The 19,332-nt window shown below is 42.1% G+C and overlaps 1 protein-coding gene across 1 annotated transcript in view; it reads right to left on the bottom strand.

Annotated features, from left to right (window-relative positions):
* Positions 1-5,346: 5,346 nt before the first annotated feature.
* kdm7aa (lysine (K)-specific demethylase 7Aa) overlaps positions 5,347-19,332 on the bottom strand; it is a 33,255-nt gene continuing 19,269 nt past the window's right edge. Inside the window, exons 6-18 of the mRNA XM_033615021.2 lie at positions 17,372-17,558; positions 16,788-16,950; positions 12,732-12,819; positions 12,501-12,607; positions 10,786-10,877; positions 10,502-10,588; positions 8,580-8,831; positions 8,341-8,465; positions 7,833-7,981; positions 7,628-7,722; positions 7,075-7,244; positions 6,613-6,968; positions 5,347-5,539 (exon numbers count right to left, since the gene is read on the bottom strand). Of these exons, the coding sequence (XP_033470912.2) occupies positions 5,451-5,539; positions 6,613-6,968; positions 7,075-7,244; positions 7,628-7,722; positions 7,833-7,981; positions 8,341-8,465; positions 8,580-8,831; positions 10,502-10,588; positions 10,786-10,877; positions 12,501-12,607; positions 12,732-12,819; positions 16,788-16,950; positions 17,372-17,558 (1,960 nt within the window). The 3' untranslated portion in view covers positions 5,347-5,450. The remainder of the gene's footprint in view (positions 5,540-6,612; positions 6,969-7,074; positions 7,245-7,627; positions 7,723-7,832; positions 7,982-8,340; positions 8,466-8,579; positions 8,832-10,501; positions 10,589-10,785; positions 10,878-12,500; positions 12,608-12,731; positions 12,820-16,787; positions 16,951-17,371; positions 17,559-19,332) is intronic.

The following is a 19,332-nucleotide window of genomic DNA, read 5'->3' as shown; positions in this document are numbered from 1 at the left end:
CTGTTGTTTTCTCTTAATTTAACATCTTGAACCGCTCGTGTGTTAGTCTGGGCTCGACATTAAAAAGACAAGCTTGTTATTTCATTAGTTTTATTTACACGCAATTTTTGAAATGCAGAAACAAAATGCAACGCATTAACAGTGTCACAGTTAGCCAGTGTTTGTATATTTTAAATCATAAGCCATTTAAATCTGGAAAAAACCATTGCAAGAACCAACGCACATAACACAAATGCTGAAAGAGAGCTGTGTTTAAAAGCAAAAAGGGGGGACAGCTTCTGTACGATGAATACTACAGCTTATAACAAACCCTGCCTGCGGGCTAGCTCGTATTTTCAATGACTTGACATGCAAAGAGTTCAAAAGGTCAAAGTGTAGTGTAAGGAAAAAAAGGAGGGAGGAAATCAGTCTGGCAATGTGATTAACACTCATTTCTTTTGTGTTAGGATTATGTGAAACACCTCATCAGGGCTGAATGATTGATCACACAGTCACTCGCGGGTCATGTGCACTACAAGTCAACCTGAGCAAAGCTTTCAAAGTCTCACGCTGTTCAAAGAGTGGTCTTAAAGCTACTTGGCAACAGTTAGCCTGGGTGTAATGTCGTTTAAAGTCAACCGAACAAGGGTGTTTAACACTGAGCTGAACACGTGTCAAAGAAATACTTCACCCACAGAATCACCATCTGTAAATCAGTCATGACGTACATTGAATTCAAGAGGGAAACTCATCTGTCTCACATGCCTCAACAGGAAACGCTGATCATATTGAGTTATTGACTGAATGGGGACCATGTTTAACAAACTCTTGGATTATACTACACAAGCTGTAAGTCTCATTTATCCAGTTGTATGCTCAGTACTTCTCAAACAGACACCACTTTCTGACAGGGAACTGCACTGAAAGGTAAACTTAGCTATGCTCTCTGTACAGCCAAACTCCATTGACAAAACCAGCGATTTTACCTCACTGAACACTGGAGCTGCTGCTGGTCTACTGCTGCCTCTATCACTTAGTTTGTGTTACTGTGTGACTTTGGGGTATCAGAACTGAGCCTTGTAAACACTGGAGCCACAGAATTAAAGAAAAAAATCAAGGCAGGGGTGCACCACAAGCTCCCATGTTAAGCAAGGTAAAATCACTGTTTTTGTCAATGGAGTCTGGCTTGGACGAGAAAACTTAAATAAGTTCCACTTTCAGTCTTGAATAGTAACCTTTTTGGTGTTAATACATGTTTTTCGGATGTACTGATGTCAGCATGGACCCCCTGTGGGACGTCCCCATGCAGCCCATTTTTTGTGACTGCGCAAAATCGCATCTCTTCCTCCAGTCTGAAACACTGCTGTTAAGCCAGTCGCAGCTGCCTCACGACGGTGAAGTTAGTTTCAAGTTTCTGACAGATGTTTCCTCCAGACCCAGCAGCATCTTATGTTTCACTTTCACCCGACGTTGCCAGTAGGAAGACGGAAAGCTCACCTCTCAAAGCAAAGCAGGAAGTGTGTCTGAGCCTTAAATTAGACTTGGAATATTCAGCACAAGTCGTGTGAGAGTCTGTAAATGGATGTTCTCATACAGTTATGTCACTATCAATATGTTTACCATTTTCTGTTTCCGTGTGAGAAAAATAAAGTTTTCTTCCAGAATTCAAGGTAACACATCACGATTGATTCACATACGAAAGGTAACTTTGAGACTGGAGTGTTCCTTTAGGAAGCAGTTGGGGGACAATACCAGATTCATGTTAACAGAGGTTGTAACAGTCAGCCTAACGGTACGACGACTAACCGGTTAAAGCACAGCATATCATCACAACTTGAAAAACCACGACCATGAAATTATTATTTTTTTGAGCAATGAAAAAACAAACCTCAGCAGCTCCAAAGCAGGAGGTGAATCTTTTTAAAGTCTTGAGCGAGCGCTGAGAACATCCTGTCTGCATCCATGACGTGGCTGGTGGTTAATCAAAGGTTATGTCCATGGCATCATTCCCTGAGAGTGAAGAACTGCGCACCCCGAGCAAAACACACATCTCACATCAGCACTGGTATTTTTTTTTTTTTTTCAAAGGAAAACCTCACTCATCCCATTGAAGTCCCACAAACGTTCTTCTGCATCGACCACAGTGGCTCAGAATACTTCTGTGTTTTTGTTGTTTTTTTTTTTGCTAAATGATAACTGGCACTAGTTGAAAAAGCTCAGGTGTAGATATGGAAGTTTCTCAACCTAACCTAGTCTCTATTCGCACATAGCCCAACACCTCTGGCTACAGGGAGAAGAGGAAACCCCAACAGACAAGAATCAACACAGGATCTATTCAACTGGGAGGGGACGGGGACGGGTGGGAGAAGGAGTTGTGACAGAATAGAAGGTAATAAAAGATTTGTAGGTAAATTGCTACTCAACAGATGATGATCACATGAACTCTAAAACACTCACATTTATACAAAAAAGTATGCGTTAAAGATAAAAAAGAGAAAAATCAACCCCGTTAAAAGGAAAAACATCCCTCGGAGTAATCCGAGGCTTTAGGGTCAAAATATAATAAAATCATTATCTCTTTCAATTAATAAATACATCATTCAGAATCCATAAAATAACACATTAAAAAAATCAACAACATAGATAAAACGAGAAATAAATTAAGCATGCGAGTCGTTTGTCGTCATTTTTCGAGACTGAGCAAACGACTCGTAATTCCTATTTAAACAAATTCAGAGAGGCAGCACTTTGGGCAGCTCGCCTTCAGCCAACAGTCACTCAGACACACAGATCCCCTCTGACGATCAAACATAGTGCTGATCTGAGAGATGAATTTGCACCAAAGTCACTAATGCATCTATTTAGATCCATACGGGGGCGGCAGGCCGAGCAAGGTGCTCCAGACGTCCCTTTACTGAGCAACACTTCCCAGCTCCTCCCTGGGAGACATGGGTTCTGGGTCTGCCCCGGGGCCTCCTACCAGTTGGACATGCCTGGAACACCTCTAACAGGAGGTGCCCGAACCACCTCAACTGACCGCTTTCGATGCGAAGGAGCAGCGGCTCTACTCCAAGCTCCCTCCAGGTCCGAGCTCCTCACCCTATCTCTAAGGTTGAGCCCAGCCACCCCACAGAGGAAACTCATTTTGGCCGCTTGTATCCGCCATCTCATTCTTCTGGTCACTACCCAGAGCTCATGACCATAGGTGAGTATCGGAGCTAGGGGTGTCAATGGTTAACTGCTGAGAATATTTTTCACGTGTCTGTCTACTGGTTAATTTTGCCTCTCTTCAGTTTACAGCACTGTGCACCACATTGGGAGTCGGGTTGCTGCGGTAGACCGGTTTTAAGGTGTACCATGATATGAAAATTAAAGATCATCATACCATGTTTATTTTTTTGTCTACGATATTGAAAAAAAAAAAACTTGAAGGAGAATTTCAACTACATTTTTGTCATTTTTTAAAAGGGCAAATTTACTGCCATTTTAAAAAAATGGTTTCAAATTTCAATTATATTAATAAAAGGTTTGTCAGCCAAAGATGACCCTTCTGTTTTAATTCCTTTAACGGTCATTCTGACTCATAATAATAATTTTGTGATACCATGAAACAGCGATATTTTCGGTTTCGGTTATCATACAGTAAAAATCTCATACTGTTATGGGAGTTAATTAGCTAGCAGCTGATTCCTGCCAGTAGTGCTGTCCCGACCTGACAGTTCTGCTATAGAAACATGATAGCCACCTTTCAGTCTCGCCCCATTTCGCCCTGGTGAGTAAGCAGCTCAACTGTTAGCTGCAAATCCACTTTAGCACCATTGTTAGCTCTGCTAGCACAGTTAGCAGTGTCAGCATAATTAACAACTGTAACGGGGTTTTGCAGCTCAAATTGAATGCGCTTACTCGCTTGGGCAACCTTGGGGGAAACCTGAGGCTGTCTACTATGTTTCTGCAGCAACGCCGAGTTGCCACTGGGATTGAGTTACCAGCAGTAATCTCCACATAAGTGGTGTTGCTAGCTAGCTCCCACCAGGCCCAGGTTGTGCTCAGTGCAGAGGGACCAAGGCTAATGTTTGCTAACCAGTGGAGACCAGAGGGTGGGCAGTGGGCACTATGTTTCCGCATTTTTACGTGCCAGAAAATAAAATAAAATTCAAGATATTTACATAACAGAACATTTAAATTTCACCACCTCGAAATGGAGAGCGCTTTGAAATGCTGCACTAAAGCTCAATGAGTCAATGGAACGTTGGACCAAAAACAAAGGCCTCTTGTATTTCATGACTTTCCATTTTTTCTTAAAAATGAACCGGTTAGTTGCCAATTAATGTGTGGCGGGCTATCAAAAGCAAATTTAACCAAAACTGACATCCTGAGTTGAAACATAGATGGACTGGTAAATCCATCTCACGCTCCGTTTTTCCCTCACTCATGAAAAAGACCACGAGATACGAGAACTCCTTTGCTTGGGGCAGTGACTGTCTCCCAGGAAACTATGGCCTTACACTCTGAGGTGCTGACTCTCATCCTGACCCCTATACACTCAAACCGCCCCAGTGCACGCTGGAAGTCACGCTGTGAAGAAGCCAACGTAATTACATCATCTGCAAAGAGCAGAGATGCAACTCTGTCGTCCCCAAACATTTATAGATTTTTACAAATTGAAGAATCGGGGGAAGGATGCACCAAAGTGCTGCCTCTGTCTCATCTTTCCTCTCTCCACAAAGTCATTATTGCTGGTGTGATTGAGATAAAGGAGGGGCTGGAAGGGACAAGCATGAGTGGAGAGAAGTACATACAATAAGCACCATTTTGAAATCTCAGTTAGTTCACCGCGTCCTCCTTAGCACCTCGTTTCCCCCTCAGAGCCAGAGGAAAAAAACAAAAGACCCTGCTAGAGACATACAGCTCCGTTTCATCTGCTCCTCCGTCCCGTTCAGTCTGTCGCAGATAGCCGTGAAGCGAGTGAAGCTTGTGCGGAGGGGAGGGTGCGTTCAGCAGAGAGAGGAAATATTAAAACGTGATGCAGATGATGTTGGCATCGGAAGCTGCTCCCCGGCAAAGCGAGCGTTTCTGTTGTTTGTTTGGTAGACCTCCTACGTCTCCTTTGTCCGTCTGAATGCCCGCAGGAGCTTCAGTCCACCTTTCCCTGCAGCAGAAAATATTCATAACATGCTTGTCCCTCTCCGCTTCCCGTAGCTCCTTTCTGTTTTGTTCTTAGTGTGCTTGTGGTGAAGCCGTGCACTTGCTTATTTCAAATCCAATACCCTGTCTCCTAAGCATGCACAGTGAGCGTGTTTTACGTGTCAAGGTTCCATCAGTCTCCAGGCAGTGTGTTCATTTTTTTTCCTTCTCTCCGTTTCTACAGCACAAAAAAGTGTCTGGTAACAAATACACCAATGTTTCTTTTTTCTTCTTCTTCTTCAAGAATACGTCCCCACGTGTCACTTTGCTTTTGAAGATTTGGAGTGTTACACAAAGACGCGATTGTGTCTGTTGAGTTTCAGGATCTTCCCCAGTCTCTGCTTGGCTGTGGCCATTCCTTTTTTGGGCCGCTTGCCTGAGAGGAAAACAAGAAAGAAAATTACGACAGTGTTAGAAATGAGCCTAAAAATGAGTGAATGATCAAAATGCATGTCTACTAGTGCTGTAAATAATGATTATTTGGTAACTGTTTAGTGTAAATGTTGTCATATTTTATGTCTGTCTAAAATAGTGAAAAAAAAATACCCATCCCAATTTAAATGGTGACATATTTAAATGTCTTTTTTAAACCAACATTCCAAACCCCAAAATATTTATTACTATTTACTTTCATAAAAGACAAAAAAAAAATAAAAAAAATAAAAATGTATAATTGAGAAGCCAAAACTAGTGAATTTCGCGGCTTTTTTTTAAATAAATGAGATCATCAAAATTGTTGCAAATATAAATTGTATGTATTATTTTTTCAAATTTATTTTTATTTTTACTTATTTATTTTTACATTTTTAATTTTAATTTTATTTTCAATTGTTATATATTTTTAAGGTCATATAGGCGCACATTATCAGTTAATTTACTTTATTCATTTACTGCTATCGAAGCATTTTTACATCACATTAATTCTGCATTAATGCTGCTCCCAGTCCCTTCTGCACATCATCTGTTATCTTTTAATTAATTTTTCTTTGCCTAATCTATTAATTTAAAAAAGGTTCCCTCCAGATGCATTTTTCTCTAATTTGAATAACTGTTTGACAAAAAGTTAACTAACCAACTTTTTAACATTTTTGAAATTACATAATAATAATAATAATAATAATAATAATAATAACTTTATTTATGTAGCACCTCTAAAAATGGAGTTTACAAAGTAATTTGGCAAAGAAAGCAAAGCAAAAGCAACATACCTCAGAGGCTACATAACAATAGACGCCAAAAAGCAACGCTGAACTAAGGCATGAAAAAAGTTAAGGTGCAATTAAACAAGAGAAGATGCAAAAATATACTTGGAAGAAGACTGATGATGATGATGATAATTTGTCAAACTTGGATATAAAATAAAATTTAAAAAACAAAATCAGCAAACTCTTGAATAAAAACACTGTTCTGGCTCTCTACTGACAAGAAGTAAAAATGTGATTTCCAAACCTTTCGTGGCCTGATTGCTGACAGGTGGGGGGTTGGGGGCGTGCCTCTTGGAAGGATGCAGCGGCGGAGACATTGAGGGGTCACAGTACTGGTAGTCCGTCTCTGGGCTGGGCAGCCCCTGATTGTCCCAGGCCTCGCTGCTGTTGCCCTGGCTGTCCATCGGGCTCTTGCCCCCCTGCAGTCGGTGCTGGTGCTGCGCCTCCTCCCTCTGCTCCAGCGGCGAGCACTGGCTGGAGCCGGACCACCAGGGCTCCCGGGACGAGGTCACCTTCTCCGGCTTGGAGGAGCACAGCAGACCAGCCATGGACAGCATCCCCTGAATGGCCTCTTCTGTGCTGGGTGAGGTAGGACGTTCTCTGCAGGGAGAAGACACGACTTCTTATTTACTATCTCTCAGTGTGTGTATAAAAATAATATATATTTGAGTTTTGAGTGGTGCCGTGGTGGGACAGTGTTTCTCACCGTTTGAGTGGTTTGTGTTTGTGCCTGAGTTTCTGGCCAGACTGGTCCAGCTCTATGGTGTGCCCTGAGCCTCTCTGCTGAGATGAGCCCCTTTCTTCATCCTCCTCTTCATCCTGGGAACTCTCTGAATCCTCGTCAGAAGACGACGGCGACGATGATGATGCTTTACGCTACATTGACAAGATGCAGATGTATTTACAACTCTGGCACGACACACAATTTAATGTATCACTTACCAGCTGCTGTTTAAATTGCTGTACCTGCATGCACATCTTAAATTGTGGCCTTGCCTATATTGTCAGTATGGACTGTATTTGTGGCTTTGTATCACCGTCTACTGTCTGTTCTGCATGTTTAAATCAATAATAATAATCATTATAATGTTTCCATGGATACATTTTGCCTACAACACAGTTTTAAGAGACACTGATACTACAAGGAAAACATTGATTATGGAGCTGTAATAAGAACAAACAACCAAATTCATCTCAATATCTCTGAGCCGCATGTGCTTCGGTGTTTATGACATTTGTTGCTGTTGCTCAGTATTTACCCCTGTGGGAGAGTCACTGTCTGAATCCACATCTGACACACTGGAGTGTCCTGAGACTTCTTCCCTGAGTTCAGTCTTCACCCTCTCCAGACCGCCTGGGAACACACAGGAACACACCGTCAGTGTTAAACATCGACACAGTAAACAGACTACAAAGCTTAACATAAAGGTTTATTTATCATAGTAACAGCCACTGGTGACTTACTGAAGTGTGTGGGTTTCTCGACTGTTCTGTGCTGCTCTCGACTGTCCTGTGTCCTCTCCAGCTTCACGTCCACACGACTCTTTGGTGGGCCGACAGATGACCGTTCACCCTCCGTCTTCACGGGGCTGCTGCCTGGCCGCCTCATGTCTCTGCACACACAAACATCCATGTTTGAGTGATGAAATCAAATGTAACTCTGACATAAAATATTGAGAATCTCGACTGTAAAATAAAAACATTTACATCATCAAAACTCTTGACTGTGGTGTGACGAATCAAAGTGAGGGTTTGTCTGTGCAACTTAATTCCCCTGTTGTTTTCTGCTTAAAAGGCAAACGTAATGTTATTTAAGAATTTTATTGTTGAACCTTTCGGACTCTTGTGCCTGAAACGTTCTCATTTTGTTCCCCAAATTCAAGTTGGCTGATTGTGTGCAAATGACCACTGAGCCTCACTGAATGAGAGGCACAAACATAGCTGTGTTAACCGAAGAGACGTGAGCTCCCACCTGATAATTCTGCCGTTGACCAGCATCAGCCGTAGGTGGTTGTCATCTAAAGACTCTGCAGCAGCTGCTGATGCAGTTGACACTTTGTTGAGCTTCCCACGAACCTTGGCACAGAACGCCGCATCCTGAGTACAACAGACCCGCGTCAGTTAATAAATATTCAGTCTATTACATCTTTAATCCACATGTATACGCCAAGGGAGCATCTACACTACTGTCAGTAAACACTGACTGCTCACCTCCTCCAGCGGTCCCACCTCCAGCCTCTTCAGCACCTCCCTGGTGTGCCGCTCCAAGATGTCCAGGTTGGAGGGCAGTTTGGGGGCCTGTCGCTGCTGCTCCCTCAGCCGCCTGGCAGCCCTCCTCGCCTGCCGGGCCTGGCACAGCCTCTCCAGTGTGGCGCGAGTTGCCGGGCAGCCGTTTGTTCCAGATGCTACTCCACACCCACTTCCCTGAGATTTCACTGGCTTGCTACCACCGACTGGCTCCTCCTGTTGACGTGAGTAAAACACACTGGAGTCAAGTTTCTATTAGAGTCGGTAATTTACAAGTTTACAAGATTTTTGAATAGTTTGAATTGTTTCATATTTAACATTTTTTAAAGCTGTCTCATTACCACACGTCGGCGTGCATCCTTCGTGTGGTCAGTCAAGGTTTTATTTTACGCAGAGTAACATAAGTCAACAACCAAAACAGGAAAACATCACAGTGGTATAAATGTACAGAAGCACAGTGCATTCACTCAAGAAAAAAAATATCTGCCCTGTCTTTCTGATTTATCAAGACAATATTGTCTCTCATTAATTCAGAATTTTTATTTTCATGAAAACTTTTCTTGTAATTTTGAGATATTATTCTTGTTAATTCGGAAAAACAGGGCAAGTATTTCTATTCAAATGAATGCATAAAGCTTCCGTATAAACAGAATATATGAAAAAAACAATGGTTCAGACTTAATTTCCTGCATTCTAGTAACTTTTAAGGCACTAATTTGTGCCTTCTTTTTGCATTTAATGTTGTAAATGTCTCAAATTTTGTCAAAATAAAAGTCGGGTGGCACAGTGATGCAGTGGTTAGCTTTGTCGCCTCACAGCAAGAAGGTTCCTGGTTTGAACCCCAGGGTGGGGGAGCCTTTCTGTGCGGACTTTGCATGTTCTCCTAGTGTCAGTGTGGGTTTTCTCCAGGTACTCCAGCTTCCTCCCACAGTCCAAAGACATGCAGGTTAATTGGTGACTCTAAATTGTCAGTAGGTGTGAATGTGAGTGTGAATGGTTGTCTGTCTCTATGTGTCAGCCCTGTGATAGTCTGGTGACCTGTCCAGGGTGAACCCTGCCTCTCACCCAATGTCAGCAGGGATAGGCTCCACCCCATATTATTTCAATGTAACATTTTTGAATAAAAATGTAAACTTCATCCTTCATATGCTGTCTCTAAGACAGCGGTTCCCAACTGGTTCTGCCAAGGGGTCCAGATTCCCCCTTAGTCATTAAGTCAAGGTCGACAAAGTTTAATAGCGTCATACTTGCCTTTGGCCACGATGTTGAGGTAGTTAGCTGTCCGTTATTCACTCACTTGACAGCAGGAAAAGGCACTTCAAAATAAAAGCTAGTGCCAGAAATTCAGTGTACTTTAAATACATTGTGTTATTTACAAACTTGACACATTCGCAAGTCAACTGCGGTCCATACGGAATGGTCCCGGGACCCATTTTTGGACAACAAGGGCAAATTCAGCCTACTTTTGTCCCATAATTAAAGCGTCAGCCTGTCTTCTGTCCTTTGTATTTTATTGCTTTTTCGATGTACGTCCTTTTTTGTGACAGCAAATCTGAATTTTTTTTTTTGCCCTTCTGAGCTTCCATATTTGAATTTGTTCACAGATAGCAATGTGTGGGTACTTTGTTTCATCTGTGCAGCTGTTGTTACCAAATACCTGTAAAAAAAAAAAATGTGTGGATGTGCATGTGGACGATTACCACTGCTAAATAAACATAATCTCTACAAAATTATTCTACAGCTTTTTGTAACATGATACAGTTAATATACAAAACCAGCACCGATGCTCAGTTCAGGATTTGAGCTTTTCTCAGAGCAGACATCAACACCTAAATTAAAAACTCTGACCCTCTCTTTTATCCTTCCCTCCTCGTCCCCTCTCTTACCTCCAGGTAGCGGATTTCCTTGGTCAGCTCTTTAATGAGATGGTTCGGCCTGATATGGTCTGGTACCTCACTGGTGGGCTCAGTCACCTGCAAAGCCACAGCAGAGCACATTCAGACAGGAGAGGTGAACAGAAAGGAGTCTGTTGTCGACCACTGACACACATCCAGGAGATAAGAACCAACAGCGGTGACGACTGTGTAACAATAACCATCTGCACTGGAGATATTTGAGGCAGGTGCGGGTATACGGAGATGACCGTGAGAACACTGTGGCCGACGCTCACCTCTCTTTTCAACCAGGTCCTCAGTGCACTGATTAAAGCCTTGACTCCCTCCACTAGGTAGGTCGGGGGCGGACAGTTGTCCTCCCGTAGCTCTGAGAGGGGAGAAAACATACATAAGAGTTAAACCTGTAAAAATCACAGATAGAAAATTTAAAACTGAAGTCATTAAAGTAACCAAGGGAGATGTTTATAACTTTGCACTGTAACTTTTCCCAAGCTAATGCTTAAAGGTACACTATGTTGAAATTGTCTGTTACTGTCTGTAAACTTGTTCGCCAGAGAAAGTGAAAAGCCAACTCCAGATTCACTCTCGTTTGGGTATGAGCTTTGTCCACTTGATGTTTTGCCTCGTTATATTTGCAAGGTTTTTTGCAGCACTGTGTTCACAATTTTCATAGCTTTCTCTTGGTTGCCTGCTGCTTACAGTCTGGCACCCGGTTACTACTTTTTTGTAAATGAAATGAAAATGTCCCGAACACAGGAAAATAAGAAGAAAGTACAGGCAGACGTCTGTAGTCTCTGCAGAATATACACTGCCACACACTTCTAGCTGGTCATAAGTGATGACTGAGAGGGATTACTTCTGTATGAGTTTTTACATGTCTTTTTAAGGATAATCCTGCATAGTATATCTTCAATATTTAGGTACTGGAGGAAGCACTAACCTTCTGACCGGAATATTTGCCATTTCTTACATTTACAAGCTGATGCTTGTATTGTCTTTTTTAGGTTTTAAAAGATTTATCTTAACTAAAGAAACAGTGTCATTTTTCTCAAATCACAGATACGACTTTTTATGTGAAAAAGTTTTTTTTTTTTTTTTTTGGGGGGGGGGGGGGGGGGGGGGGGGGTGTCATAAAGCAGTGACTGTTTTAATGCTAGAATTGACCATTGATCTTCTGGGTTTTGTTAACATTGGCAGAACACTGTGGCTGACACTCACCTCTCTTTTCAACCAGGTGGTTTTGTATTTTGTAGGGAGGAACAATTGGCTGATGATGTTATACAATTCTTGTTCCTCTTATTATTGTTCTTGTCATTATTATTTTCCTTGATTGTTGATTTGTTTTTTAATTAATTTGCACAATAAATATTGTTTTACTTGTTTAATTGTTTCTTTTTTTAAGTTAAAATTATGTTTGCTACATGTAATATAAGCCTAGAAATATTATGTTTCGTCATCTTTTAAAATGATGCTTCACAATAAAAACATTTGAAAAATCACAAACTGTAAAGCCAAAAAGTATTGCATGGATGTTAATTAAACCCAGAAGAAAACAATAATCAAATATTGTGAAATGTGTGATATGAATTTGGTCAACTCTTGTATTAAAACAGTCACTGCTTTATGACCCAAAAAACACAAAACATAAACCATTAGTTTGATTTTTTTGTAAAGATCTTTCTTTGTGAATTGAGAAAAATGACCCTACTTGTTTAGGGTAAGATAAACCTTTTAAAAATCTAAAAATACAGAGTCACAAAGCTGTGTTTCTTAGTTGGAAGTGTGCATGCAGTGGGTATCATAGGGACTGAACAGTGACTGAATGGTGTCTTGAACAATTAAACTACATACATTTGAATAGATGCTGCTAGCAAAGATTTGCTTTACATTTACGGCTTGTTATTTGTCCTGTTGTTTTCTGTTTTACATCTGATGTTGTGTGTTCTTATCTGCATGTGTGTGTGTTTATATATCAACATTAGACTCTCACCTTTTAGCATTTCCAAGAGGTTCTTGGCCACATACCAACAGATGGCCTCGAAGTAGGGAAACTTGAAGAGGTCTGGGGTTTTCAGACGACGCTCCATTTCATAACACCTACAAACCAACAGATGAAACACAATTTAGTGATAAACTAACAAACACAAGAGCAAATTTATTTCTAGATTATATTAAAATAAACACAATCACGCTGATTCTTTGTACTATACGAGCTGTTTACCTGAGCTGCATGCCAATATTGAGGTTGTGAAGGAAGTTCCCTCCAAACGCCATGCAATCCTGAGAGGTGAGAACAGCATGGATCCAGCCTGCAGGGGGCGCCAGAGCACAGAGAGTTTACACAACCTGCCCACACACTGACATGCAACAATACTACACTTAAGAGAGAAGAGTTACACTTCAATACAATGCAGTTGATTAAACATGTAGCTTAGAGTGACGTGCATGTGGATATTTACAGCACTTAAATGACACAAGTGTATGCACAAAAACAAACTTCTGATCCTCCCACAGTCAGACTTTAAAAAGATAAGGCTATTCCACTGTCATGCTCCCCCTCAGATAAACACTTCTCTTTATACAACCCAAAGTGAGAGAAAGCAGAGTCTGAGGGAAGGGGGGTGTAAGGCTGATAGACAGGCCTGATAATGCACTGGTTGACTGACCTACTGTGCTCTCTGACCCCCACTTAATTCCCACCTCTCCACACCCTCTCTGCCAAAAGCTCTCCTTTACAACACTGCTTCAGCCTGCTGAGAAAGCATCGGCTGCAAGACTGATTGAGGACGTCCAGCAGTTGACGGGCTCAACTGAGCTTTGTCTGTCTGTATGCACGGGCAGCGCAAAGAAACTCAATCCGCTTACAAAGTCTATAGAGAGCCTACTGATGGATGGATAATGGTACGACTGGAGACATTAGCTTCACTCAGATGAATGAAGGCATGTCATATTCAGTTAGCGACATGAAACACAAACATCTTTTTACCCTCCGAACGCTACTTCTAATTAACAACAGCAGCGCCGCTAGTTAAAGGAATGTACGGAGTCACGTGCAGAGGAGAAGCTGTGATCTGCAGAGTCAACTCTACTTTCATCTTATTACATAATAGCACTGTTCTCCTTCATTTTTCCATTGCAATTATGATCATTAAGAACGGTTTGGGTTGTTGCTCAGGAAGACATTCGCTCTCTGTTATTTTCCCTTGGCAATGATAGAGGACCTTCAAGAAGAAGCCTGTATTTTCCTGGCAGGAGCCATGGGAAGCGTGATTATTTTTACTTTTGGATGCATGCGAAAAGACAAACAAATCCGACAACAGGTCAGCCGAGTTGGTGCAGAGGAGTCAGGCACCAAGCACAGAGGCATAACATTAGAGCTGTCCGATAGGGGTAAGCAATTAATCACATTTCAATGTCAATATCAAGGTCAAGACACTTGTCAGCTCTCAAACGATTTAGACTGATAAACACCACTACAGGTAAGAGGAATAATGTGTATTTTTGATTTTGGGGTGAACTGTCCCTTTAAACAAAGTAATTGAAAAGCATTTTTCCCCAACAACTGAACATGTTCTTGGCATTAAACAACTGTTTTGATGTTTTCCAGTCACACGAGCACAGAGACTGCTCTTGTTGAAGAAGTATTTCACTGCTGGAAACCTTCTTTTAATAAAACTTGACTGTCTACAGAACAATTACCTTTGAAATTGGTGCTACAAGACCGAAGAAACGAGAAAAACAGCTGTGGCGTTTGGTTTTGCTCACGAGGCAGAAAGCCTACAACTACTAGAACACACCAGACCAACAGAGTCCTCCAAGAATGAGTCCGAAAACCTAGAAATGAGCTTGCATTTTGGTTCGCTGGTCTCAATGTCAATTGTTTTTTTTTTTAATGGGTTTTGGTGAGACGCCTGAAATAAGCTCTGTGGTTTACACAATGTGACTCATGAATTTTCAAGCTTTGATGTGTCTTAAAAAAGCTAAGCTGCTAACAAGTGGCTAAATGAGACTATGTAACGTCATCATGCCGACACGGCCTTGCAGCCTCGTTGTGGTCGGGATGTAAGTCATGCGACTGTGGTGTAGTTTGTTTATAGAATGACGTTAGCATTTTACTTCTGGTGGTTGCATTGAGGCTTCAAAAAACCATAAAAGTGGATATGTCCCACTGGCTTTTTGACAAGTTAACCAGGGCAATGCTGACGTCTGTGTCAGCCTACAGAAAACGTCATCTCTGGGGCGCTTTATAAATGCTCCCACTGGTGGGAGACGTGACGCATGCTTGGGTATTTTGACACAGGAAAAAATGTGGCGGCCAGCTGGTAACAAGCGATCATGAATTACAGCTAAACACAGAGCTAAAATATGTTTCTGAGGCCAGAAACTCTAACAGAATATTGGTTCATATTTAATCAGAACTGCTTAGTTTTACCATTTGAGCTCCATTTTTAACAGGGAACAGTATGCTGCCCTGCTCATGAACTCTCATATTACAGCCAAACAGTGCACTAAAGCAGTGGTCCCCAACTGGTGGGTCGCGGGCCCATTCTGAATGGACCGCAAGTGGCTCACAAACATGTCAAGTTTGTAAAAAACACACTTTATGTTTAAATACAGTGAATTTGCAGCACAGAGTTTTTATTTTGAAGTGCCGTTTCCTGCTGTAGAATGACTGAATAACAGAGACAGCAAACTAGCTCAACGACATGACCAAACACAAGTATGGCGCTGAATGTATTAAACTGTCTAAACCTTGAACTAATGACTATGGAGAAATTCGGATCCTGTGGCTGGACCAGTTGCTCTAAAGTTTGAGGACATTTTAGGTGAGAAATAGGCACTACAGTAACAGAACCATTTGATCAGCACTGCCTGGTTTTACAGTTTGAGTTGAGGTTGAGAGAGAGGGAGAGATGTCTTTGTGTCATGAGGGTGGGCATACAAACATGCAGAAGTACAATCCTTAGCCCTTTTTAGATCAGAATTGTGCAAATTTGCAGGAAAGCCCAATCAGTCTTTTTTCAGCATTGGCAGTATAAAAACAAAATCGGGGAGTGCAGCAAAATGCCGCCTACCTACTTTTGTTTATACAGAATGTGCCTTTTTCGGGGCAATGGGGGGCATGAGCAAGTAACAAAACATGTAGCTCAGCGTGTGACGTAAACAGTGACGTGGGAGGGAAGCCGCTGCTAGTCAGGCGGCGATTCTCTCGTAAGTCGGCCTGTTCTTCACCGTCCCCGTCATCTGACGGTTAATGGCCTCTTCGTTTGCGAGGACAAGGAGGGTGCGCAATTCTTTGTCTCCACAGTTGCTCATCTTTACAGTGTCTGTCAGGTTTGTGTTTCCCTCTTGCTACTAGCTGCTCGCTAATTCTTGCTATCAGCTGTTTCCTGTTTATCCACCTCCAGTGGCTCGCACATGCGGCGTCATCAACAGCTCCTCCCACAAGTCTTCAACAGCCCCTCCCGTTGTTGAAGGCCACCTCGGATTAACTCGCCATTCTGCCTCTGTGTGTCTAAACACTCGCAGCTTGCTGGTAAAACGGCTCAACATTCGCGGAAAATCTGGCAGTGTCAAAGAGGCTTATAGTGCAAGCAACAGCCCTAAAGCCAGCGAAAGTTTGCTGGAAGATGGGAGAGATGAGCAGGGAGATCAGGATGCTGGTAAGATGGAGGGAAACTTTCCATAGCTCATTTATATATCCCCCTGACATTATTATGATACAAAGCTGGTTGAAAATTGGCAAAGTGTCCCTTTAAGGTCTGGAATGACATCCACTTCAACATAAACAGTGGCAAAATTTCAGTCTCAGTATTATTAGATCTCAGTGGAAACTGGGATGGACTTCCTGGCACTGTGCTAAACTGGCATGAATTCAATCTCAATGATAAGGACTTTGCTGTGTCCTTATTTTACCCTTTAAAATCTATTTATACTTGTCGTTTTATACTGCCTTGTAAAGCACTTTGAAATGGCTTGTTGTTAAAAGATACAGTACAAGTCACCTCTACCTTGTCATCAGTATTCACAACATATGGTCAACTTTACTAACATTGCTCATAACCGGGTGTTCTTTCTTGGGATGTTCATTACACTAGAGAACGCAAATACAGATTTAAGAAGAGGTTAAGTGGTGTATGAGCTACTGTCAGTCACCAAACGAACCAAACTACAGACGTGAAAGCACCTTAACAGCAGAACGAGAGCTGCTTTGGTCGTGATGATAAACAGCGCCACATAAAACATGTCACACACACACATTAACATGACCACAGACCTGTAGGGATGAGCAGGGTGGTTCCTTGGGGCACGACACACTTGTAGCACTTATCCACTTTGTCCCCAAAGAACACTTCACTCTGATTGGGCGAGGAGCTCCATGCCTCATATAGTGCAAGGTTGGCGGGAGTGGGCTTGATCAAGTAGAAGATCTTCTCACCCTGTGGAGCGGATGAAGAGGAGTTTAACAGTCACCACACTGTAATGACACTTGGATGAGTGTTGGAGCGTGGCAGCTGCTGATGGTGATGCTGCTGTTATAAACACCCACAAACATCCACCCACGGACGCCTTGATATTAATGTCAGCTTTAGTTTATGGAAGAGGGAGGGTGAGATCATCAGCACGGGCACAGCAGCGCTGCCCCCGGAGCTGCTTGATGAAGAGATGTGATGTGAGAAGCAGGGTGACCTTTCAGCAAGCGTTAGCCAATCAGCCGTGGCTGCCTGCCCCAGATACCTCAGTATATACAAACACACTGGAAAACCACTTGAGCTTGACAAATGAAAGCGCTGCATGGTTTTAAATTAAACAACAAACAAAGAGTTAATGTGACCGGGTGTGTGTTACGTTTGCACTCACCCAGAGAACATGGTACCAGACAGAGGTGCCTCCGAAGTCTATGTGGAAATCTGTGTAGCTGTCCTTGACCCCCATAAGGCAGTACTTCTGGACAAAGGGCTTGGGGAAGAAGGAGTCGTCCGGCCAGTAGTTCTCTACCCAGGACATCTTCTGAGCCACATCAGGAACCTCCACCAGCTTTGACATCCTGAGTGGGTGGTTGGAGCGAGGCAGAAGAGAAGAAAGCTTAGACTTTGACAAAACTGCTGTTACTGATAGCAGGTCTGTCCTAATCAGAGTGTCTGCCTGTATTAGACACTTAAATGTAATGCTTTTTAAGACCTTTTTAAGATTATTTTTAAAACAAATTTAAGACGGATTATATGGACAAATCATCTTTTTCTTATTCAAGCATTGCAGTTAAGTGTAAAGGTAAGAAGTATATATATCACACATGAAGAGGTAGGTTTTATGTAGGATTATGGTTATTAGAGTGAGATAAATTAAGCACTAAGGTTCGGCACTAAAGACCCGTTTCCACCAAACACTTTGGGTATGGTACCTTTGGAACCAAAAGTAACCCTTCAGACATGGTACCTAGACCCTAGTCTTTCCACCACAAACAGTCCTCTTTCATGTCATCCAAGAGAGACAATAAAAACTACAGTACTGGTCAAAGTTGTCACAGTGAAATTTAAGGTGTGTTGACTGATTCACGTCGTCAACTCATGCATTGAGTAACATAACAAGTACATTCCACCTTAAAAGTCGCCGGCAGTCGGCCCAGTGAATTATTTTCTCAGACTACAGCTACTTTCATTTTATAGTTACAGTTTACTAATAAAACTCTCCACAGTATTAACAGTGGTTACAAGAGCCTCAAAACCAGCCACAACTCAGCCCTGAGCAGAGTGACCGTCCACCTTTTAGTAACAGATCTGTGTGCCAGGCACCCCAACAGAGGGGATAACCAAAAATGGGGCCGGTACGGAACGGTTCCATTGGTACCATCCACAACTTTTCACAGAGGAAACAGATATAAGTGTACCGCACTGCTCTGTGAAAACGGGGCTTAAGCTGCTACCACTGTTTGAATGTTTAAGAAGGAGGTGCGCTAGGATGAAAATGGTGACACAGATGTACCATGGGAATTTAACAATGTAGGCATATCTCAAAGATGACAATGTGTTTCGATGTTTTCACTTCGCATCAATGATGCCAGATCATTAATTACTGAATCAATCTATATATCAATCCAGACTGATGTCATTTTACACCCCTGGTTGTTACGTTAAATGTATTATTGGTCGATATATCCTTGGTAGATTTTCTGAAATTCCCAAATATCGATATCGGGCATCGGCCTAAAAAAAATCCACTTTTGATCTGAAATGCAGAGATAGGAAATTATGTTTTACTGACTGGAAGTAGCCGGATTTCAGGAAGATTTAAGGTACTCAAATACCGGCATATTACAAATAAATAAACACAAATGCCAGACTTTGACTCTGTTTGTAATTCTGCAGCTCCTTCACAGATCAGGAGCAATGGATTGATTAATATGCTCACATGAAGGCACACTGTCGCAGAGCTCAAGCACTTTGACCATATGCTTTTAATTTGCTATTCTCTGCAATGTAAGTTACAGTGTGTGCAAGTTTGCTCTCATATACGCAGTGATAAACACTCAATAGCATTAGGTATTACTTTGGCACAGTCTGTATCTGCAGTGGGAGGCTGCCTGAACACTGTGGGGAGAAGGACTCGTCTGTTTTGGTCTTATTCCGCCAATCTGACACATTCAGGCGATACCTTGAACAATGTCAACGTACAGTTGGACACAAACATTGTACACTGAGCTTGACGAACCTGGCTAACCAGGCTAAGCTGACTAGCATCCTGCAGCTAATGGACAGCAACTGGTGTGCTGCCAAAAGTTTTCATACCGAACCGAACGTCATGTACCGAAAGGTTCAGGACCA

Source organism: Epinephelus lanceolatus, chromosome 23 (genome assembly GCF_041903045.1).
Source record: "Epinephelus lanceolatus isolate andai-2023 chromosome 23, ASM4190304v1, whole genome shotgun sequence".
Classification (NCBI taxonomy): Eukaryota; Metazoa; Chordata; class Actinopteri; order Perciformes; family Serranidae; genus Epinephelus; species Epinephelus lanceolatus.
The sequence above is the reverse complement of the archived record's forward strand: the minus strand, read 5'-3'. Positions and strand labels throughout refer to the sequence as shown.